At 38.2% G+C, this 23824-nt stretch overlaps 6 protein-coding genes across 7 annotated transcripts; 3 read left to right on the top strand and 3 right to left on the bottom strand.

The window, feature by feature from the left end:
* Positions 1-167: 167 nt before the first annotated feature.
* On the bottom strand, positions 168-3142 carry LOC103951512 (laccase-15). The gene is made up of 5 exons (XM_009362904.3): positions 2917-3142; positions 2379-2530; positions 2041-2285; positions 697-1767; positions 168-536 (listed from the first exon to the last, which is right to left on the bottom strand). The coding sequence occupies exons 1-5, from the start codon at positions 3013-3015 to the stop codon at positions 406-408; spliced, it is 1698 nt and encodes a 565-aa protein (XP_009361179.2). The 5' UTR covers positions 3016-3142; the 3' UTR covers positions 168-405.
* Positions 3143-4509: 1367 nt separating this feature from the next.
* Positions 4510-8054, bottom strand: LOC103951511 (ERAD-associated E3 ubiquitin-protein ligase HRD1B). Its single transcript, XM_009362903.3, has 8 exons — positions 7903-8054; positions 7097-7744; positions 6540-6716; positions 6103-6252; positions 5811-6016; positions 5381-5513; positions 4922-5192; positions 4510-4832 (listed from the first exon to the last, which is right to left on the bottom strand). Exons 2-8 carry the CDS (start codon positions 7627-7629, stop codon positions 4674-4676), a joined length of 1629 nt encoding a protein of 542 aa, XP_009361178.2. The 5' UTR covers positions 7630-7744; positions 7903-8054; the 3' UTR covers positions 4510-4673.
* Positions 8055-8178: 124 nt separating this feature from the next.
* On the top strand, positions 8179-10636 carry LOC103951510 (probable NADH dehydrogenase [ubiquinone] 1 alpha subcomplex subunit 12). Its single transcript, XM_048565463.1, has 5 exons — positions 8179-8330; positions 8977-9003; positions 9477-9565; positions 10097-10206; positions 10299-10636. The coding sequence occupies exons 1-5, from the start codon at positions 8242-8244 to the stop codon at positions 10452-10454; spliced, it is 471 nt and encodes a 156-aa protein (XP_048421420.1). The 5' UTR covers positions 8179-8241; the 3' UTR covers positions 10455-10636.
* A 1210-nt stretch (positions 10637-11846) lies between these two features.
* On the top strand, positions 11847-15921 carry LOC103951509 (D-xylose-proton symporter-like 2). Of its 2 annotated transcripts, none has more exons than XM_048565875.1 (14): positions 11847-12291; positions 12975-13072; positions 13195-13259; positions 13342-13401; positions 13534-13600; positions 13700-13824; positions 13917-14018; positions 14202-14570; positions 14646-14693; positions 14805-14867; positions 15019-15099; positions 15225-15323; positions 15417-15554; positions 15676-15921. In XM_048565875.1, exons 2-14 carry the CDS (start codon positions 13024-13026, stop codon positions 15805-15807), a joined length of 1398 nt encoding a protein of 465 aa, XP_048421832.1. In that variant the 5' UTR covers positions 11847-12291; positions 12975-13023; the 3' UTR covers positions 15808-15921. The 2 variants fall into 2 exon arrangements, with proteins under 2 accessions (XP_048421832.1, XP_009361176.2); XM_009362901.3 differs by having other exon boundaries at positions 11848-12291; positions 13181-13259.
* Positions 15922-16940: 1019 nt separating this feature from the next.
* Positions 16941-18006, top strand: LOC103951508. The gene is made up of 4 exons (XM_048565793.1): positions 16941-17214; positions 17373-17445; positions 17624-17710; positions 17823-18006. The coding sequence occupies exons 1-4, from the start codon at positions 17053-17055 to the stop codon at positions 17897-17899; spliced, it is 399 nt and encodes a 132-aa protein (XP_048421750.1). The 5' UTR covers positions 16941-17052; the 3' UTR covers positions 17900-18006.
* A 179-nt stretch (positions 18007-18185) lies between these two features.
* On the bottom strand, positions 18186-20792 carry LOC103951507 (nonsense-mediated mRNA decay factor SMG9). The gene is made up of 8 exons (XM_009362897.3): positions 20550-20792; positions 20341-20449; positions 20088-20203; positions 19826-19948; positions 19613-19702; positions 18958-19103; positions 18613-18880; positions 18186-18519 (listed from the first exon to the last, which is right to left on the bottom strand). Exons 1-8 carry the CDS (start codon positions 20775-20777, stop codon positions 18367-18369), a joined length of 1233 nt encoding a protein of 410 aa, XP_009361172.2. The 5' UTR covers positions 20778-20792; the 3' UTR covers positions 18186-18366.
* Between the last annotated feature and the right edge of the window lie 3032 nt (positions 20793-23824).

The raw sequence follows: 23824 nt of genomic DNA, 5'->3' as shown, positions 1-23824 counted from the left end.
AAGTTGGTGACAATACAAAACCAGGTAAATTTTTATGACATTAATATCCTGGGCAAGGCCACTGCCAGTCAGAGTTCCTAGTACAAAATGGTATTGAAGGACTAACTACATGTAGTCCAAATTTATTGCCATGAACAAGTTCAACAATAGAGTACTACAAACCAACGGAAGATAAACTATGAACACTATTTTATTAAACATAAAACAAATAATTAGGGTTGCCGAGACAGCTACAAACTGAAGCTACATATATAAACATTATATATATAGTGAAAACTAAAGCAAACTCAAGTCTTAACGGGTAAGAAACTATAATATCCTTAGCCCAAAAGAAATCATACATAATAATACTTTTTATTAAATAATTTTCCAACACTATCCAGCTTGAACGCTTTATAACCGTTTTTAACATGGAGGCATTCCTTGTGGCGGAGGTAACATTTGCTCTCCTAGGCCCTTTCCATTTTTCACTATGAACGTCACGTCCATGCCCCATGACATATGTCGATCCAGATGACAGTGCATAAACCAAACGCCTACACACAACAAGAAGAAGAACAACAATTTAAATGATCTAATTATCATTCATTAATATATAACGAATTAGGGGCTGTTAACTAAAATTGGAAACTGGAAAATGATATGGTTATTATCAAACGGCACTAGAGATGATGAACGTCTTCAGTAATTACGTACCAGGATTGTTTGCCCTGAATCTAATGGTAGTCCAACCATTTATAGGGACAGCGATGGTGTTTTGAAGAGGAGGATTAACAAGATTATACGTCAAAGGGTCCTTGTCCTTGTCAAAATTCCCAAGCCCCCGTCCCACAACGTAGAAACTGAATCCGTGGAGATGCATCGGATGGTCATCTCCTCCGAACAAATTTGTCCCCTGAAACACAATTTCCACAGTTGAGTTGTACTCCAGTATCTTCACCTCCGTCCCTTGCTTCGGCGTCTGTAGGTACAACGGCAAGTCCTGAGCTGTAAAATTAAACAGCAAGGGAGGGGAATTTGGAAAGCGAGTTCCAAATGCCCCATTGACATGGAAATAGTAAGCTTGCAATATGTCAATGGTAGGGTCGACAAGGCTAATGTTGTTGATACTGGAGGCAAAACGTGTCCCATTAGGCCCAGTACATGAATTAGTCGGGCAGGGTAGTGTGTTGATGGATATTGTAAAAAACAAATGAGTTGTTATGTTGTGTGGCACGTCAACAGGGTGGTTTTTATCAGCCAAGCTTTTGAGTTTACTGGTAAAGTGAACTGATGCGTTGGTGTCGTTATGGGAAGGAAGATATGGCAACGAAGTAGGGGTTGAACTAGAATTTCTGTTGTATCGGAGTAATGCGGTGGTGGTTGTGTTGTCGTAGGGAATTCTAGCCGAGGCAACATAGGCTTTAGCAGCAATGTAGTAGTTGTTGGGGCTTTGGTCTGCATTTAACAAGAGATCAATAGTTTGCCCGGGAGATATGGTTACATAATTTGTTGAAAATGGCTTGGTGTATTTAGCATCTGAGCCTACAACCGTGACGTTGTGATTGGCAATGGCGAAAAACATTATCTCCTGCACGGCAGAGTTGATTAGTCTGAGCAGGTAGGTTTTGCCGTAATCAACTGTGAGCTTGAATGTGTCTGGTTTTGAGCAAGGATAGAGATCGCCAGGTTGACCATTGATGAGGTAAGCATTTGAATTATTAGGGTCCCCTCCACTTTGAATCGTTTCATCGTAAAGTTGTCCAATATCTTCCTTCCACCACTCTCCTACAATTTTCAAATTAACGATTTGCAGAAAAATAAGGATGGTAATTTGGAAATATTTATATAGAAATCACTTATGTTCATAAGCTCTTTTACGAGAAATCCTTTCATTCGAACGGATCGAAATTCTTAATTAATAAAAGTAAAAGTAAAAAATTCACAAAAAAAACCTTTTAACTTTAGCAACCAATGTTGTCACAAGCGTTTTTAGTTATTGAAAAGCACTAGCTATCTTAGAAGCGGTTTTGGGATTGAAGATTGAATTGATTTGCATACCCAAGATGATTGGTAATTCTGCATGAGGCTTGGTAAAAGGGTAAGTGGCTCCCTTCTTCGGGTATATGACCATAGCACCGTGGACGGTGGCTCGATCCCACTCGCTGTGAGCATGCCACCATAGGGTCCCTTCCTCTGAGGAAAATATAATGGTTTGGGTAAACCTAGCTCCTGGTTGAATAGGACATTGCGTGATGTAATCAGGACCATCCGACCATGGGTTCCTCGGTTGCTTAACTCCATGCCTGAAATATAGATGGATCAGAATTGTACTGGTGTCATGAAAGTAACTAAAAGCTGCGTCAGATTACATGCACTGTATAAAGTTGATGAATTACCAATGGAGGGTAATGTTACGATTGCCCTTGTTGTAGACATCCACTATGATAGTATCTCCAGCACGAGCATACAATGTTGGTCCCGGAAACTGACCGTTTACAGTCAAGATGTTTTTTGTGCTACACAATCGTTTGTATGAAGTTTCTTCTACCTACAATTAATTTTTGCAAACAAGCAGAAGATATCATCAATTCATTAATATTTTTGAAATCAGCATACATGATGCATGCATGAATAATATATGTATAATTATAGCCATGCATGCATGCAATTCATACATATGCATCAGAATTTAAAACTGAACTGCAAACAAACGCAAGATATGAGTTCTTTAATATTTTTGAAATCAGCATACATGCATGAGCATCGTTTATAAAGTGTATATACATATATATCACACACACAGATGTATATATATATGTATGTATGTATGTAAAACTATAGGCATGCATGCATGATGCATGCAATTCATACATATGCATCAGAATTTAGAACTGAACTGCATCGAGATTAAGGAAATAATGAGCAGGTAATTACCACAAAAGTGTAACGAGGAGACAAAGCTTGGCAATGGAAGATGCCAACAGTAGAAAATAGCAAGCCCACTACAAGTTGCAAGCTAATTAAAATATTCATGTTGATAGACGACGATATTGATGATTGCTTTCCGATCGATCGTCTTATAGCTGTATCTGTTACTACTACTAGTGATGATCACGGATTCACAGGAGTTCTGTAAATTGTCTCTGTATTTCTGTTTATGACTGATGCAGTTCGCAGGAGTTGAGGACGGATATATATAGAGCTGAGGTTGAGAAGTCACATCAAGGTTGATTTGGACAAGCCCAGACGGCGAAGATCCATTAGAGGACTTGTAAAAGTCAGTCTTGTGGCCTGATCCATCATAAGAAGAGAAATACAACTTTTAAAACTGTTTGACCATTATTCAATTATTAATTGGAAACTTTAACGAAATGCTTCCGGTGCTGTTAACTTTAACGAAAAATCATATTTTTATATTAAAATGTTAATCATGATATTATTCACTTTACCCTTTATTTTGTCCTTATCGTTAAAACTCCTAGTTTTTAAGTTATTTTCATTAGTTTTCTTTTATTAATTAATATGTATTTGATGTCAAAATTGGATTTGGATCCCATCGATAAATGGTGGGAATCATAGGAATCCTCACATCTTAGTCATTTATTGTACATTGTGCGTTAGAAATTATTTGAATTTTTTATTTAAAATTAAACTCAAATAGTACATGACAAAACTGTACGATGAATAGTTAGGATGTAAGGATTCCTATGATCCCCACAAAGAGGATCCGGAGAGGATCCTCATCCGTAAAAAATGATCATATATATGGAGATTTTTTGAGTATGCCTAAAACACGGCCATGTATATCAAGTGTCATAGACTCACAATAAATATAGCTGGAAGTTTTTTTTTTTTTAAGTATGCAATCATTTGTATTATGACACTTGTGTACTAGGTCAAGTTCTCAGCACACCAAAAAATATTCTCCATATATAGGGTTTCATACCTAACAAATTTGTTAAGAAAACATCATCAATTTAGTAAACACTCGATGAAGAAGAAGAAGACGAATATGATTATTCAAATAAAACCTGATAACGAGATTTGAGCAATTAACGCAACTTGCAGCATGCCAAACCAAACATTCCTACGGCATTGACTTGATCAATTGAAACAAGGGAAGGTCAATTGTTGCGGGCATGGTTTGGGTTAGGTCACGAATCAGCCAAAAACAGTGCCAACCTTCTACGCCAATGATTACTAGAGATCAAAGATCAATAAGGTCAAGGACCACTCGAACATTCTGATGTGGAGGAGAAATTCTCTTTTGTAACTATTTTATAGTTTTAGTAACGTCACATGTTTAATCAATAGATATTTGTTACTTATTAAAAAACGTGATGAAATGATTAAAAGAGACTCTCCGCGTGGAGGTGGTGATGACTGGCTATTGCATCTTATAGGATTTTGATTAGTTTCGTTTCGTGGAATGCAAGCAAATATTCAACATTTAATGCAACCCATACAAAAATCTAGAGGGCGTTACGTATGGAGCAAGCTACTATTTTACGGTATTGGTAAATGTTATAAGTAGAAAACGATAAGAAAATTCTTTTGCAACGAGAGGAAAAGACTAACTTGTACAATAATATGCTCAAACTCCAGTTATTCACTCATCCCTAACCTATTTTTCTCATCCATTGTTATCCACATATATTGTGTCATACAATATACCTAAAGTTATGCCATGTCTACGAATCAACCCGATCTTCATGACGTCCACAGTCTGAAACAGACGAACAAGCTGCGACACTCTTTCCTTTGTCATCCAAAGATGCCGTTGTTGGACCCATGTCCACACTTTCATTTGGTTTTGGTTTCTGTAAAACTTGGAGCTGATTCTGCAGCATCTGTACAATAAAAGCAGTTACTAAGCGGGAGAAATCAGGGGTAACGACCACGAGATCACAACAAAAGTTATTCATCTTCTCTTTAATACCTCAATCTGGTGCTGAAGAAGCTTTTTCTGGGCCTCCAGCCGAGAAGCTGTCAGATTTGGATCGCTGCCCAACCTCTCCCCATAGGCCGCGTTGGCTCCGGGGACAAACATGTAAGGTGGAAACTGAGAGAAGGACAAGTTTGCAGCTCCACCTTGGGCTGCAAGTTGTGGCAGTGATTGTCCAATAGAAGATTCTCCACTAGATTCAGTATTAGAGGAGTAGTCAGCCGTATGTCTTTGAACCTGAGGAATTGCCGTATATCCGGGAGACCTGCATACAAGAGGGCATAGTTTGTAAGGCTCTGGCATGCAGCATTCTATGCAGTGCAACATATTCAAATTATATGCATCAAGCACACTCTCACAAGCAACCTAGAAATAAATTAAAATACAATGGACACATATGATCACTCCACCAATAAAAATGTAAACCTTAACTTAGGATACAGGTGTCATTACCATACTAGTCTGTTTGCAGAAGGATATACATAAGAATTCTCATATATTGATGCAGCAGCAGCAGCAGCTCGGAGCCTGGCTTCATGTTGGCTCACATTATCACCAGCAACTCCACCACCCTGAGCCGTTGTGCCTGCCCATGTTCCCAATTAAAATCATCAGTCAACTCGCTTCAATTTTATACTGAACAAAAGATCAGAGTCTCAAATGATCAAAATAGATTATATAAACAAAGAGCATGAAATCCAACTGGCATTTTATTGGTGCCTTCGTTTTTCTTTACCCTCAATAATTATCTTATATAAAGGAAAAGGAAATGTAAGTTTAAAAACTACAAAGTTCTTTTCCTTTAATAACCAAATATCAGACCTTATGGTTGTCACACAGAAACTAAAAGATACAACACAAATTGCACTGCTCAGAAGTTTACCCTGTTGGTGAGCATCTGACTGTGAACCCCTATGTCCAGCTGTACCAGTCCCACTGTCAGGAGGTACAACTAGGGCTCTGCAAGTAGGGCAGGTATGCTGTCGCTCTAACCATGATCGAAGGCAAGCAACATGAAAAAGGTGTCCACATAATAGTTTCTTGGCTGTTGTCATCTCTTCACGGCAAATGATACAAGTTGCATCACTTCTGCATATTGATCATCAACAACTAAGACTCCAATATGCAGAATTTGATAATTACAACACTTGAAACTAATTAGACTTTAAACTTACGCATTAAGCTCTTCAGGCGTAGCATCTGGGAATCGATCATTCATGTTTGATGTGAGCTTTCGATAACGAATATAATCAGCAATGCGAATCTTAAAATTCCTAAATGTTTCATAGAGCTCACGTATCAAGTGCAATGGCACACCATAGTACCTGGGATGGGACAATACTCCACGTCAATCAAGATAGAATAACCTCAGCTTATTCACGTCAACAAGCAAAATTCTCCATATGCTTAAAATTTAAATTGGTAGGATTTTGGTCCAACTATTATATCATATCCTAACTTCATGTCCACAGCTTCTCTGCCACTACGGAGCCAAACACGTTGCATTCAACACAGATTGAGCCCAACATGTACTCCAAATTGTGTCATATTTAGCAAAAAAAAATTCTGTGTAAGCAACTTATCTAAACCTAAAGATAAACAGAATACTCACGTGAAAATCACAAGGAAGAAGCACAAATACAGAGACAAGTGAAGCAAGTCCCGAATAAGTTCCAAGTAGAACGTGTAGACAGGCTTCTTCTCCCATTGTCCCTCCATAAGCATGTCAGTAACATAGAAAACATATTTCACAAATGTTGACACTGTTGTTGTTGCTAGTATCATGTACCTGAGATACAAAATCATGGACATTGTTAAAATGAGAAAGACTGAAGAATGCAGAAATTCATGACTTGTCCATATTATTGGCTTTTCATATCTAATGCTTTCTGTATAATCCCATCACAACTATTAGTTCTCTCCTATTGCCTTTCGTACTCGACATAAATCATTCAATGCACCTTCATATCATTCGCCCTATCAACCACTTTCCACAACAACATAATAGACTTGCTCCACTCATTTCCAATATAATGAAGCTTAATGCAATATTAACTATCAGATTAAAAAATGCCCAAGTGATCTAAGTTTGATCAAATAAAATGTAGCATGTTCCAAAATGCAAACAAAAAGAATCAGAAATACAAAGCATTAAGATGGATCACTTACTCGAATGAAAAGAAGAGGGAAACCGAGGCCTTTTGTGTCCTTATCAAGTTGCTAATTGAACTGTACAAAAAGAGACTATCTAGAACAAGCAAGAAACCCAAAAAGGAGACAATCCGAACATGAGACAGCATGGGCACAGACGGAGTAGTCTCGATGTACTCAACCCTCTTCTGAGCCAACCAATGCAAAGCCTTGATCAACAACAGAGCCGTAACCATAGCAAGAAACAAGACCGAAAAGTCCTGCCTGAAAATAGTGATGGCAAAGAGGATTTCCATGACTTCCCGCCACGACTGCTCATTAAGCCTCTCAACCTCGGCTTCCCGGAGTGATCCAAGGAAGAGCTTTTTAGTCAATTGCCACATAGTACACATAATGACCAGACCCATGTTGAGAAGCAACACCAAGCTGATCTTCGACGTCGACAAATACACCATTGCCGGATAAAACTGGCCTCTACTGCTAAATGCATGATAAACAATCGCTAGGGTTGCTACCAAACTAATCCCGGCATAGGTTTGCAGCTTCATCATTTTCCTCAAAACTAATCGATGAGGTTGCTCTTACAGGCCAACTATTGACCAGTTTCCGATTCGGTTTCCGAACAGATTCAGATTAAATAATGTTACAGTGCCATCAAGGTGACACCTAGAAATTCAAACAACACAAATGAAAATCCTCAAATGAACCCTAAATCCGAAGCAAATATTAAAAATCGGAAATTGGAAAGCAATTTTGAGAAAGTAAATAATAATTTCATCTTAACAAATGAGAATTCATAGAAAAATTGAAGCAACTGAGAGTACCTGTGAGAAGCTCGCTCTGTGGAAGTTTTGGGTTTTGTGCTGCTTCTTCTTCTTCCTCCCGGCTTTTATTTTTTCAGACAAACAAAAAAAAATGCTATCAGGCCAACAAAAAAATGGAAAACAAAAATGATGTAGGTTAACCAATGATTAATTGCCACGTGTGAAGGACTCAAACAGCACCCAATCCGAGTTTATTTTTATTTTCCGACCCGACGTAAATCCGAGCCCGTCAAAGATTAGCAACGGGCTGAGATCGAGAGCCCGGCCCGGCCCGCCTATCTTGTGTGCTTGCCCAAATCTGCGAGAAATACAGGCGAGCTAGAGAGTGAGAGAGAGAGAATGGCGACGGTGGTGAAGAGCGTCGTGAAGGCGATCAGAGAGAGAGGTCTCCGCAGCTACTTAAAGGAGCTCAAGGAGGATGGCTTCTTGTATGTTCTCTCTATCTTTAGCTTTTTGAATTGATTGATTTATTCATTTTTGTTAATGTAATGCTTTGGGGGATGTCAAAGATCTAAAATTTGCTTCTGCAACGTATATGATTGGATGCCAAGAGCATCGTTGGTGTTTTTCTTATTGCAACTAGTGTTTCTGAATCCAATTTGTCCTCCTTGGTACCTGATAAATCAAACTGGGATGGCAAATCAGATTTTGAATTTTCGATTTTGGTTTTGGGTTTTTCTTATTTTTGCTGCATAAAAAAAAAAGCAATAATTTTTGGGAGTTCGAACTTCGAAAGGTGCTGAAGCAAACAGGTGTTGAGCTGGGTGGGTTGAGATAATTTTGTTGGTCTGTTCTCTAATGATAATCTGTTGGCTTGGTAGGAAAATGTAGGAAAGAAAACAAATGAAAAGCTAAAACATTTGTCATAAAGTTTTACTCTTTGGCGCTCAGGGACGATATCTTTTGCTATAATTGTAGTTTTGGGATTTGGAGCATTTTCTGATGTACAGGGTTCACTGAGATGTCTTTTAGTAGCTCGCTGAATGGCTCTTAAATTGCGTTTTTTGGTTTCGTATCCTATATCGTTGATTCTTTATACTGTGCTGACTGTTTATACTATTCCAAATCTTGCAGAAACTGTATTTTCGATGGAAACCTTACGTAAGTTACATTACTTCCCTCATACTTGATTTTCTTAACAAACGAGCATAAGTGCAGTGTTTACATTATATTTAGAATTTTAGTTCTTTTGAATGTAAGTTCTCGTCAAAGTCATGTTTGTTAAAATAACCTAAGTTATGTGCCCATTCAACAGACTATCCCATCTTTGTTAAAGTTTAAGGTGTTTAGTGAATTCTACGTCACAGAGATTTATTTGGTATTATACTCGAAGGAGAACATAAAACATCGAATAGTGACTGGTGGGCTAGTTAGAATTTGTAAGGATTAGTTCATAATTCTGGAAGTTTGATACGGTTAATGGTTTCTCTTTTCTAAAGAAGGCTATCTGAATTAATATTGAAATGAGGGAATACTTTTGCTTCGTTGTGGTTTTCAGGTTTTAATTGTGTTGGAATATTTTAGTCATTTTTGTTTCTCTAGTTTATCTAACAAATTTTATTTGATTTGTTTAGGCAAACTAAGATCCACAATATTGGGGCGAGGCTTGTAGGTGTTGATCAAATTGGCAATAAATATTATGAGAAGCTTGACACTCAATATGGTTAGTGTTTTCTACATTTCACCCAGCCTTTCTTAATGTAGCAATAAGAATATTAGTTCTTTACTGCACACTGGAGTTGTGCCGTTGGTGTCAATTAGCATTTCCAAGCACAAGCCATATTCAAATCATGATACAATTCTTGGTCGTATGTATCTTTTCAAATCTTAATTCCTTATTACTAAGTGTATGAAAGAAGGTATAGAAATAATTTTAGTTTCCTAGGAAGTGTGCAAATTCTTCTTCCTGGTTATACAACTGGTCCCATATTTCTCTGTAAGAATGTAAGCAAATTACTGGTGGGGGTTGGCCAAGCAATTGAACACTGCTTATTTAGATGCTTACATGCCTTGGTGCATATGATTTCACCACATCCATTTGAGTTACCGCCATGAGTTATATAGGACTGTTCTCATTTTCCTCTTTGATGCATTGGGAATGTGCCATTGTTCAAAGTTTTGCATTGCTTCAAGGTTATTGTGGTAGGTATGCTCATTGCTCACAGCTTACTAGTTGATTGGAGGAATTTTACAGGAAGACACAGATGGGTTGAATATGCAGAGAAAAGTCGCTATAACGCTTCTCAAGTACCACCAGAATGGCACGGTTGGCTGCACTACATAACCGATCATACGGGAGATGAGGCAAGTCCCGCTTCCTTTTTAGATATTTGATCGCGTATGCTGTGAAAAAACTTGTTACATGTAGCTTACAAACAAATGAATTCCTGTTGCAGCTTTTGATGCTAAAACCAAAGAGGTACAGCATTGAACACAAAGAGAATTTCACCGGGGAGGGTGATGAGTTTATTTACCATTCCAAAGGGCACAGCCTCAATCCGGGGCAGAGAGACTGGACCAGGTACCAACCTTGGGAACCAGCCAAGGAGTGAGTTGTTTCTATGGCATGTGCGTGCTCGAACTTGAAAAAATTCGGCATTATTGTGCTGTGTATTCCATTCGGTTAATAAATGGCATGTGAATCATTTGATAGCTGTGAATCCTTTGGATTGCTTGCTGTACGGAAATAACAGTCCCGAACTTCATAGTTTAATGAAATGCGGGTATTTTGATTTGTTGAGGGTAAATTATCTCAGTTCAAATCTAAAGGGTTGTGTTTCACAGTAAGAGTAGGAGCAATCTCCACTCGGTGGTTTTCTCGAGGCATGAAAGGGTACGCTGTTAGAGTGAAACAGACAGTTATATAAAGGGAAGTTGAGATCATCTTTGGATCTATGTATGCGAAGTTGATAGACCTGGAAATCCGAGCCGTTCAAGAGAGGGAGATACGCGCCGTTCAAGGGTTTTGGTTTTGTGCAAGGTGGACCAGAGGGTTTGGTTTTGTGTAAGGAAAGCTAGTGGAATAGGTTATCGAGGGCGCATGATTTAAATTGAGTGGTTCAAATTTTCCGGTCTGTCGGCTTCGGACACAGATTGAGAGAGGATCTCTTTCTATAAATGGCTTGCTTACATACAAAGAATAAATTTAAAATGAATGAAAAAGTATGTGGATCACACATTGATTCGTAATATGGTAAAAAGAAGAGTGTTCTTTGTGATTTACTTAGATATCTCTCATTTTCATTTTTTTTATACCGATTTATGGCTCCTTCAATCATTTTAAGTAAGTAAACGTGGCAAAAAGATTTCTCTGAATTTTATTGAGGGGAGTGAATGGACCGGAGAGTGGAGAACTCACACTCACCACGAGTTGGCCTAACAAGCCAGTGAAGGAGAAGCTTACTAGTCGAAATGGTCGCGTTTTGATTAAGTAATGACGTGGTATAATAACGAACCATGTAAGTCCAACTTCCGCTACATTTCGCTTCTCGACATGCTTCTCTAGTATTCTAGATAATAGCTACATTTGCAATAAGTCATTGCCAAAATGTTATGGCAATTTTTTACCTAAAAAATCACATCTTACACCAAATTTTATCATAGAAAATTAGTGTAAGGGTCAAAAGCTAGAGATGTGGTGCGTCTACGTATAAAGAGTAGGATTATCTTTTTTTTTTTTTTTTTTCTTACTTGAACGTGAGCCGCTTCAATATCTTATATTAATTTTTTTTTATTAAAAAAAAAGATAAAATAGAGAATATGAGAGAAAACGGACAAAGAAAATGAAAAGAGGAGATAGAGAGAATCTAGACCCGTATAATTCTATGACATTAACCGCACCATGACAAGTACTGTAAATTTTTCAAAAAGCAAAGTGTGTAAATGTAAATAACCCGTTAACGTAAACGAGTTAATTAGCCAACCAACCAACCAACCAACCTCTCTCTTCTCTGTTTCTGGTCTCGAGTGAGTGTTTGAGTCACGAGTCATGACTCAGTGCTGCATGACATTGACCACTGCATCTGCATTTGTACGCACCTAACAAACAACTTATGAACTTTATCATTACGACCCCACCTCGTCTCCCTTCCCAGTTCCAGCTTCGATAACTTTCTCTTCACTTCTGATTCTTTCATACGCCCGACTACAAATATTGTAAATACTCGAGAGGACAGCAACCTCCCAACTCGGCTAGTTCGGTTTTGTCAATAACTTGCCCTACTTAACTACCCTTCTCCTCCGTTCAATTCAGTTTCACAGACTTGTCGTTAATCACCGTTGCGCTGCTCAGATTCATCACATAATTTCTAGGGAGCTGCTTGGTGCAGTGAACTGCAGGCAGCAATGGAGTCCGATCCTGAGCAACACGCGCCCTCTTCTCTCGGAAAGGTTTCATTTTTCTACCCTCAATTTTTATTCTTTTGCACTTTCTCATTTCCATTTTTCTTTGCGCTGATGGAACATACTACCGAACGTTCAATCTATGGAGCGCGGCGCGTGTGCCGTATCGGATGCAATACTTGTCGGATACTCCGGACAAAAGTGTTCGGTTTTTAAGATACCGTTACACTTCAGATGAAAAATTTGAGGAAAAAATTAGTAGGAAACAAAGATTTAGTTGAAAGTTGATGAACACATAAGAGCTTGCCTCTAATTGAAACAAGGAATATAACTTTGAATGAACTTGAATTTGGATGTCTTCATGTTAAAATGTTTTAAATTATTTATTTTTATTGTCGTATCCATATCCTAGTTTGTTGTGACTACGAGACAGAGATTAAGGGCCGAAGATGTAGAGGAAGACCTAGGAGGACTTTGGAAGAGACTCTATGAAAAGAGTTAGAGTAGTTGGATCTAACGTAAGATATGACACAGAACCAAGCGCAATGATGTTTTAGGATTCATATAGCAGACCCTACTTAGTCGGAAAAGGCTTTGTTGTTGTTGTTGTTGTTGTTGTATCCATATCCTAGTTTGTAGAGATTTTATGTATCGGCTGTCGTCACCGTATCCGTATCCATGTTTTAGAACTCTTCTCTGTTGGGAGTTGTTAATGGTTTGCCATTTTTCAGGTGGGGAAATCTTCAGGTGAAATTGGCGACGCACAGGAGCCACTTCTTGATGGGGCTCACAATTCAGAAAACTATTCTCTTATTGCTGCAATCCTACCGTGAGTATTCTTTTTTCAGTTTTATCTGCTCTAATCTTCTGTTTAGACTGAACATTTTACAGATAATCCACATTAGTCAGGCTTTACACTGCTCCTTAATGATGTCAGATTTCTATTCCCAGCTTTTGGAGGACTACTATATGGCTATGATATTGGCGCAACATCATGTGCTACAATCTCAATAGAGGTATACATGAGCTATTACCCATATAGCACGTTCTTCATTTTTATTTGTAACTGCTGATTCTCTTAGAACATACCCAATGCAGTCGGCCACATTAAGCGGAGTATCATGGTACAACTTGTCATCTGTGGAAATTGGTCTCATAGTAAGTTTACAACAAACTTCCTTGCTGTCACTGAAATCTCTACGAGTGTTTTTTCCTTTTAGTTCTCTTGTGCATCTTTCTTTGGCTTCAAAGCAGGTTAATGTATCTAATTGGTACCTGTTTCATTTGCAGACTAGTGGCTCATTATATGGGGCCTTGATTGGATCTTTGCTGGCCTTTAACGTTGCTGACTTCTTAGGTGGGGTTTTCACTTTACCTGATACATTCTGAGTTATACAAGTAAAACCGATGATGTCTTCCACTACTGATGAAGTTTGAATGGTTAATCTGTATAAAGGAAGAAGGAGGGAGTTGATTTTGGCTGCTTTATTGTATCTTCTTGGAGGCCTAGTAACAGCATTAGCACCCGACTTGCCTGTTATGGTGATTGGACGCTTCATATATGGTATAGGAATTGGACTGGTAATGAATAGAATGCTTTTTTCAATGCAAAGCTATACTTAGCTCCTTCTATGAAACTTGAGATATATAAATTTTCAATTTGTTCTCTTTAGGCAATGCATGCGGCTCCGATGTATATTGCCGAGACAGCTCCAAGTGCAATACGAGGTCGCTTAATATCGCTCAAAGAGTTCTTCATAGTGCTTGGGATGGTTGTAAGTTCTACATTCCATCTGAGAGTATATGATTTTTTTTTTTTGTTCGTGACATGCACTGAAGCCAACTAAAAGCTTGTTTTCAAGTTTGCTCCTCTTTTTTGTAAGCTTATTCTTCAAAAGTTTTATGTTACTAATTTTTTGTAAGGCCAGAAAATCATAAGCACCTTGAATTTTATGCAGGCGGGTTATGGAATTGGTAGCCTTTTAGTTGACACAGTAGCTGGTTGGCGCTACATGTATGGAATTACTGCCCCTTTAGCAATAATTATGGGTATCGGAATGTGGTGGCTACCAGCATCACCCAGATGGATCCTTCTACGTGCCATACAGGGAAGAGGGAATATGGATGAGTTAAAATTGACTGCAATCAGTTGCTTGTGCCGGCTTAGGGGTAGTGCTATTGGTGATTCAGCTCCTGCACAAGTAGATGAGATGCTGGTTGAGCTTGCTTATGTTGGTGACGAGAAAGAAGCCACATTAGGGGAGATGTTTCATGGAAAATGCTTGAAAGCCCTTGTGATTGGTGCTGGATTGGTCTTGTTCCAACAGGTAGTTTCAAGGAATATGATCTGCTGTAATCTGTTGAAATCTTGGCTTATACTTACTTCTTCTATACTATGACAGATCACAGGGCAACCAAGTGTGCTGTACTATGCTGCATCGATTTTTCAGGTACCCTGCCTATTAGATCTAGGGTACTGATTGGACATTGATTGGAAAGATTATCCCTTCCGAGGGTTTCCTAGGAAAATGTCTCTCATCATAACCCATATAATTTAATAGAGTGCAGGATTCTCTGAAGCATCTGATGCAACACGGGTCTCAATTTTACTTGGTGTTTTCAAGGTATGTTTTCTAAATGATATGCCATGCTATTTATTCAGATGTAGATTCCATACTTTTCTGCTTAATTTCCCTGCTCAGAAGTGTCTGCATTCCTATTGAAGAAACTGACTCCCAAAAAAGATATGTCTGAATTGATCTTTTCTTATTGTAGTTAATAATGACTGGAGCAGCTGTTCTTGTTGTTGATAGACTTGGGAGGAGACCTCTACTACTTGGAGGTGTTACGGGGATGGTAAGTCCCCATTTGGTTTGATGTTTTCATTTTTATTTGTTTTTCATATGAATTATAAGACTTGAACCAACAATCTTCAAACGTTGAGCACCATGAGGAATTTATGTACTTTATTCACATGACAGGTCATCTCATTATTCCTTTTGGGATCATATTACCTTTTCTTTGATGATGCACCGGTTGCAGCTGTAGTTGCACTGATGTTGTATGTTGGATGTTATCAGGTAATCAGAAAGTTGTATACCGTGCTGAATTTTACGCCATTTTGTTCCTTTGAGATAGGTGAGGTGTTTAACCCATGGAGACTTGTTGTGCAGATATCTTTCGGTCCCATTGGTTGGCTAATGATATCAGAAGTATTCCCCTTACGGTTAAGGGGACGAGGACTCAGTATAGCAGTGCTTGTGAATTTTGCTGCAAATGCACTGGTGACATTTGCATTTTCTCCTCTAAAGGTGCTTAAGATTACCAGCCGTGTTAATTCTTTCAGGATTTTCTTGATTAAATTGTGTTTGGGAATGTTCGTTCATGTATCGTGAGTGAGATAATTTATGAATATTGGGTTGATTGAAACAGGCATTGCTGGGAGCTGGAATATTGTTTTATGTATTTGGAGTAATAGCAGTGGCATCTCTACTTTTCATTTTCTTCATCGTCCCAGAGACCAAGGGGCTTACTCTTGAGGAAATTGAGGCCAAGTGCCTTTAGGCCATCTGGACTTCTGGACTTCTGGAGGTGGTGTAACCAAACATTAGTCATTAGAGTTGTGATCCAAATCTTCATGTATCATACTTCACCTAAATATGACGTAGTATACATATATATATATATATATATATATATATTCTTGTAATATATAAGTAAGAGAGGCAGGTCCATATTTTTTGTAATATAAAACTTGTCCTACTAAATTATCTCTAAAAGCATCTCCACCTGTTGGTGAAAGTATGAGCGGAGGAAACAGTGTTGCCATACAGCTCATAAAACTCTCTCTGGCAATCTAAAAAAGCAAGGACAAGTGGTGGGCAAACCATTATCCATGCAAAAGCATATTCTTCTCAAATCCCTGCTTGTGCCAACATTAGGCTGATGTCAACCACAATTTTATTTCGTTTTTTCTTGTCAAGCACGTGTAACACGTGTGAAGAAGACAGAGTGGGCCAACAAAACTGCAGCGGTGGGCCTCACTACAGGAGAGCACCGGGCCTCACTGGAGTAGAGCATTGATTGCTTTTCAACGGCTTGGACACGTGGGGAATGGAAAGCCGTTGGATTTCCAACGACCATATTTTTTTTTGTTTGGCTTTTTAGCCAAAATGGTGAGATTTGTATAACTCTTCACTTTGTTTCCTGAGATTTGAAATTGATATAATTGGTCCATGAGTTTGTCCATAATCAATCATTTTGGTCATTCCATGAAAAATCTCCATAAAATAAAGATAAAATGACAAAAATACACTCAATTTTTGTAAAATTATTTGGTCTATTGTTTATCATATTGAGGGTAATTTTGTCATTTGAATCCTTATTTAACATAATTTTTCATCGAATGACCAAAATGATTGATAGTAGACAATATCAAAAACCATTTCTATTGATTTCAAATATCATGAACCAAAGTGAGTAGTCAGGCAAATATCAATAATCATTTTGGCTAAAAGCCTTATTGTTTTTCAAGACAATTATTTGAAACTCTTTGAAGTGTTGGATGTGGTGCTGAGAAACACTTGGGTGCCCTTAGCAACAACCAAAATTTTGAACTTGCGGGGGCCCTGGGGTCAACCAGCACTGTCTCCTTCTTCGTATATTGTATTGGGCTGGGCTTACCAAGGAGACCCGATCCGTATCAGCCGTCGTAGTCGTAAAACAAGTCGAGTATGTTTTCATTGAAGTTGAAGCAGTTGGCGGTGGCTAGGGTTAGTGAGAGAGAGAGAGAGGAGAGATAGAAGAGAGATGGCGAAGTTTAATGAGGTGCAGAAGAGGAAGCGAGCGCAGAATGCGGAGAAGAAGAGAGCGGTTCACGGCGACGCAACCACTGGGAAGCTCCACAACAAGCCCCAACCCCTCTCCATCTCCGGCAAGCGCAAGCGCAAGCTCTTGAAAAAATGGCGCCGAGTACGTTTTCCTCTCATTATTAACTTTTAATTTGTATTCCTTGACCCGTAATTAATTACTCCATCAAAGATTCAAAATCAAATTTAATTACTGTTTATACGTGTTGTTATAAATTATAATTTTGTTAATTTTTGTGTAGTTTAAAATTTTGATTTCAGGACCAGAACGAGGCTGTGAAAAAGGGACTGATAACTATGCAAGATGTGGAAATGGCTGCTGCCGATGCTGATGGTAACTCCTCTCAATCTCTCCGTTGAATTTTTAATCTTGATCTTAAGCTTCGAAATCATGATTAATTAATCTTTAATCGTTGTACACCAAATTAAACAACGCATTGCTAGTTAACTTGTTTCTGTTAAATCCAACGGAGATTGCATCAAGAAGCTGACATAAGGTCTTTTGTTTGTAGAAGGGGAAGAATCTAAAGACACCAAGACAACTTCAAAGTTTCCCATGAAGAAGAAGAGTGTCAAGCTCAAACAACTACAACGCAAAGGTAAAAGTTACTTTGATATTCTCGCGTCTCTTCCCGTCATACGTTGTTATATTTGTTTTGCTGTCATCATTTTCTGTGAGTGCTCAAATTTGCTGTTTTTCTCAATGGACAGGTAAGAATAAAGGAAAATCTTCGAAGAAGGCGGCAGCTGCTACTGCCGAAACTTCAGGGGATGCAATGCTAGAGTAGATTAGTTGTATCTAGCTTATGAGAGATCTTGTCAACACTGTACTCAACCCCATCCGAGTGTAATGCTTTTCTCTAATTGGAAAATCGAATGCATTTTAAGACCGGAACTTGCCACCGTGGTGCACTATTCATTTCAACGAAAAATTATTGTTTACCAATTATATCAGGTCATTCGATACTCATATATTTCGATTTACTATTAAGTACGACAAAAAAGTACACAAACCACCAAGAAAAGGAAAACGGGAGCACTAACTTATCATTGAATCTGTTAAAAAAAAAAAAAAACACATCAAGTTCTCCAACTTTCAATCTCCTTCGCTAATCAAGTGCTAAACTAGACACTGAGTGTGAATGGAGATGTTAAAAATTAGGGCATGCTAACCACTAACTAAATAATTGACGTCGAACAAACCACATTGTCACCTTGAGAGTTAAGAAAGGCGGGCATCAGTCATTGAAGCTGTTTATCTCCTAAACATTCCACAACTTTGAAGTGTTCTGCTGTATTCTGCAATGATCGGAGAGCTCTTCACCAGTTCCCATATCTTTGCAGAATTCTTCAACCAGTCACGTTCCGTCACCGTCCTTCCAAATGGAGGAGAATTCATTGATAAAACCTGAATAAAGATGTGAGGAAATATTGTTACAACACTCGGCAATGTGTTACAGAATGGATCCAATTTTACAGGGGCAGACAGAGAGAGGTAGACCTTATCTCGCAATTTCCATAGCATAGAGGTATAACTTTCATACTGATCTCCTGGGGAGTCATCTTTATTCTTTGTTGGGATTACAAACAAACTTGGCATTAAAGAATCCAGATCATGACTTTGAGTACCAGGAGCCACAGAATCTGGATCACGACTTATGGACGTGTTTCCATTGTCTGCCTTCGTGAGAGAAGAGGTACTGAAATATTGTGCAAGTGCCTTCCTCAATCGCGCAATATTATGTGGACTAAGATCACGATCACGCAGTCTAATTAACAGTAAGAGCACAATCTTGTATCATTATGTTGCCAATCTAATTGAAGAGGAACAACATTTAAAGCTTACTTTGTGTGCACAAAGACTGGCATAGCCATATATTCTCTGCCTTCATGAACTTTCTCTCTATCCTTTTCAGGCCCTGTATTAGAGCTTTGGGAAGGGGCAAGGGTCAGTGATGATGGATCAGGAATGCCATGTTTCAAGAGGTCGACCTACAGTCAGAAGACATAATGTTTAAAATTATTAATGGACCTTTGTAAGCTGTTTCCAGAAGCAAAACCAAGATGGCTCGAAGCCTGGCCTCCTTTTGCACTCAAAACATATATGTTACGCTCTCAAAGAAACCCGTGAAGTTTGCACAAATGTACAATGGAAGGAATTTTTGAAATTCCTGATCATTTAAAGCAAGTAAGAAAAACAAAATAATGCATAGCTTTGGGGGAGCATATATCCACTATCAAATCAAGAACAATATCATATTAGGTTCATCACGCAGAGTACACTCGAGCAATACACAACGGAGGATCTGAACAAACAACCCAAAACAAGTGCCTGATTAAAATGAAATGATATTTGGAGTATCAGAATGTTTGGTTTGAAAACTACGCATCGAGTGTAGAAACTGAAAAGATGGATCTAACAGAAACAACTTGCATACAAATGAAGTTATTCAAAGATAGATTTGAAATATGACGATACCTAATGGAGATGAGAAAATTACCGTGGACATTAGACGCCACATTTTATGATCATGAACTCCGTCTGATATAACCAGCAAAAAGTGACAGATGGAGGTCAGAAGAACACCAAGCTATAAGAATTCCTTGCAGCAAAGCACCCAGAAAAGAAAAGGAAAAGTTGATTAAACACTGCATACAGGTAACAAAAGCAGTAAACATCTATCATTTGGTTTCATTTGGTCTTTGTAGTTTACCTGAATACCTATAAGCTCATGAGCTAACTCAGCAGATAAAGACTCGGCTGAAGGTAGAACAGGAATGGTTGATGAGCCGTCAGGTCTCATCATCTCAGCTAAAACAGAAGGACTAAAAACAGGCTGCCAGTGAAAACAAGGAGACTTGATCATCCCCCTCAGTAAGTCATTTGTTACACAAATATGACATACTAACATCACGAATCAAGATTGAATATCGATAATCAGATTAGAACAAGGTTAGGACGCAGAAGTAGCAGACCTGAGTATCGAGAAGGATAATGCGTTCAGCAGAAACCCGGGGTTCAATGCCCATGCTGCAATGCCTTGCCATTGCTTTACCCTCTTCCGTCTCTATAGCAAATGGGGGTAACATTCCTGCAATTTCTCCAATTTACTTCATTTATCAAATTCAAATAGTTACAGTTTCACTTTCACACAAGAACGTCCAAAAACAAAAGCAAATAAATCCCATAGAAAAATACAAGCAAGGAGAGTCAGGAGTGACAACTGACCAGGTGAGGTGGCATCGAAGCCGTAAAGCTCGTTCATAATCGTGGACTTGCCGACCCCCGTTGGACCGATCACCCCCACCACCGTAAACTCAGTGTTCTCAGTCAAAAACTGCGCCAATTTTCCGCCGGAAATTCAATTATTCAAGGAATACCAATAACAAAAATAACGAACAAAAGATTAAAGAGTGTTTTTGAAATTGGTTGGTTACCGGAAGGAAGCGGTCGATGTGGAAGTCCCAGGAATCAGAGAGGAGGTTGAGGGATCCGATAGAAGAAGGGAGACGGGACCGAAGCGACGTCGTGTACTCGTCGCCGGTGCCGCCACGCCCGAATTTACCCGCCACCGGAGTCCCCGGCACGAGTCCCGGCTTTGCTAGTAGGATTTTCGGAGGATTCGACGGACCGCTCCCGCCGGTCGAGGTGGCGGACCCAGCCATCGATATGACAAAGGAGTTTACACCGTCGTTTGGGTTGCCGGGCCTGATACAAGCTCCCGTTCTTATGCAGGAACTGAAATTTAAATCAAATTTGCAAATCAAAATATCTGTCATTAATGGAAAATAAACATTTTAGTCGATATTTAATTGATTATTTAATCATCAAAAACTAAATCTTAATTTACACAATTTAATTTAAAATTTTGATCTTTCTAACATTATTCTTTGTATAAATTGCTTGGTTTTTATCTTAAAAAAGAAAATGTAACTTTTGTTTACAGTGTTATGGTTAGTTGGCAGGAGGGAGTAAAACCGGTGAGGATTCGCACCAAAACGTGTATGTATAATTATTTTTCAAGTTATCTGAAAAAAAAATATTATAAACTTAATTTGGGGTACTTCTTTTCACTTCTTATTATGTGAGAGAGCAAATTGTAGTAATAATCCATCAATATTAATCCAATTGAAGTAATAGTCATTCAACTAAAAATTTGTGATCATTAGTCCCTTAACTAATCAAAACGTGCAACTATGATATTTTTCGTTAACTCCATGAGAACTTTCGCCGGAATGAATCACATGCCACGCAATTGTAGCAATAGTCCTTCCAACATAACTCATTTTGATGAAGTAGATGAAAATGACAATCTCTGCACGTTTTGATGAATTAAGAGACCAATGGTCATGAATTTTTAGTTGAGGGACCATTACTCCAATTAGGTAAAGTTGATGGATTATTGCTACAACTTTCTCTCTATGTGAGAAGTGAGATGATTTAGTTCTTGTTTTATCGTATATTGAGTCTCATTACTTAACCTATGATTTATGGAAGAGGGGAGGAAACCATTGGGATCCTGCACCCCCACTTTAAAGGGATGACAAACCTTAGCCTCCCTAGAAACAAGCCTTCATATATAATGTAACTCTTATTTTACATGGTGGAAATGGATCAACACCAGTGTGGACGTAACCACAACTTGAGGCGAACCATGATATATGTCACATCCCTGCCCGGGTCCCCACCACATCCTGGGCTCGATTCCACCGTAACACGATATTGTCCACTTTGGGCCCTTACCACGCCCTCACAGTTTTGTTTCTGGGAACTCACACGAAAACTTCCTAATGGGTCACCCATCATGAGATTGCTCTCACACGAACTCGCTTAACTTCAGAGTTTCGATGGAACCCGAAGCCAGTGAGCTCCCAAAAAGGCTCGTGCTAGGCAGGGATGAGAATATACATATAAAGCTTACAGGATCCTCACCCCTGGGAAATGTGGGATCTTACAATCCGCCCTCTTTAGGGGTCTGACGTCCTCATCGGCACACTTCCGGGCAGAGATTGGCTCTGATAATATATCTTTGTATTCTTATGTGTATGTGTGATTTACGGTCGAATTTAGTTGGTCCAAGATCGACCCGATTTTATGTATCAACAGTTGGTGCTGTATGTGGGAATTGAACCCCCGTCCACTTGGTTAAAAGCTTGGACTTCAGATAAAAGACATGGATCAATTTTCTGTTTGAATTCATAAATATGAAAATCTAGAATTTCGACACGAAAAAAGATACTGGAATTTGAGACTTCTAATTTCTAAGTTTAAATTTCATGTAAATATGTGTTATTCCAAATTTATATGAGCGAGAGTTTGAAAATAAAAAATACAATAAAGTTTAACCATTAGTTGCGACCGCTATCGCATGTCGCCACCATCAACATTGCCACCACCTGCCATCATGATCACCATTACCACTAGCCACCATCATAATCACCAGTACCACCCCCTACCACCGCCACATATCGTTTGTGGCGAGCACTGCTGCTGCCACCACCCACCTCCATCACCGCTGTCACTACCACCACCTGCCGCCGCCACCACCACCACTTTCTAATTACTTTATATTTGTTTATTAATGACTATAGTCATATTAAGTTTCGTATTCAAATTTCATTGTTCTTTTAGGTTAACAAAACAAGAAAATTCACAAATTTTAGATTTCCTTAATAATTTTAAATTTTCTCATCTAACACAACAAATGACGAAGCCAATATAATGTTTTTTTTTTTACCTAAACACAACAAATGATTCAAACACAACAAATTTTAGAAATAAAATTTCCGCAATTCGAATTTTATTCCCATATTACGAAGATAATATAATGTTTTTTTTACCTAAGAGTTCACACAAAAGATGCAGTTCTTCATCCTAACATTTATAAATTAGATATTTTATTTCTTGCCGAGATTTATTGATTTTCCCAACAAAATCAAAAAATCAAAATCAAATACTTTGGGAAAAAAAATGAAATATCAAACTAAGTGATCTAAGTATCACTTAGCCAATATTTCTCGAAACCACTCATGCCAAGTGAGAGAATGAGGACCTGTTTAGGTTTACATTGAACATGACTTTGTATTTTGACATTGTGGTACGACCGTACGAGTGAACATGAGAATTGGTTAAAATTCGATTTTGACGGGAATCAAGCTTAAATTTTTTTACTTATAAGTAAAAAGCAATACTACTAAATCGTAATACTAAGTGCTTTTTGCATTTATTTGCATGTAAGAAATTAAAATCCATCAAATTTTGCATACTATCTAATATCTTAATGGATAATGTGTGTGTCCTGGTTTTAAATCTCTATCCAACCTTACTCTCCCCTGTATAATTAAAACAAAAAATGTCCTTTAAAAAAGAAATTAAAATCTTTATGATTAGAGCAACTAGAATCAGTAATGGAATTACCCAATTTTTAGAATTGGATTAACTAGTGGACGATAGTATATCCAATGATCATTCTTTTCTCACATGATTTTTTTTTTTTTTTTTTTGAACAAACGATATTATCTACATTAATAGGAAAGAATGAGCTTTGTCTCACAATAAGCATCTCACATAATGCTTTTTTTTTTTATACAAACAATATTATTTATACTAACAGAAAAAAATAAGCTAACAGAAAGGAATAAGCTGTGGTTCAAATTGTCTGGTGACTTCTTACCTCACATGTTGACTTTGTAAAATACTATCACGAGATGAA

Source organism: the organism of the source record quoted next, unplaced genomic scaffold (genome assembly GCF_019419815.1).
Source record: "Pyrus x bretschneideri cultivar Hongxiangsu unplaced genomic scaffold, Pyrus_bretschneideri_v1 Contig4, whole genome shotgun sequence".
Lineage (NCBI taxonomy): Eukaryota > Viridiplantae > Streptophyta > Magnoliopsida > Rosales > Rosaceae > Pyrus > Pyrus x bretschneideri.
This window is presented reverse-complemented; position numbering and strand designations above follow the sequence as displayed.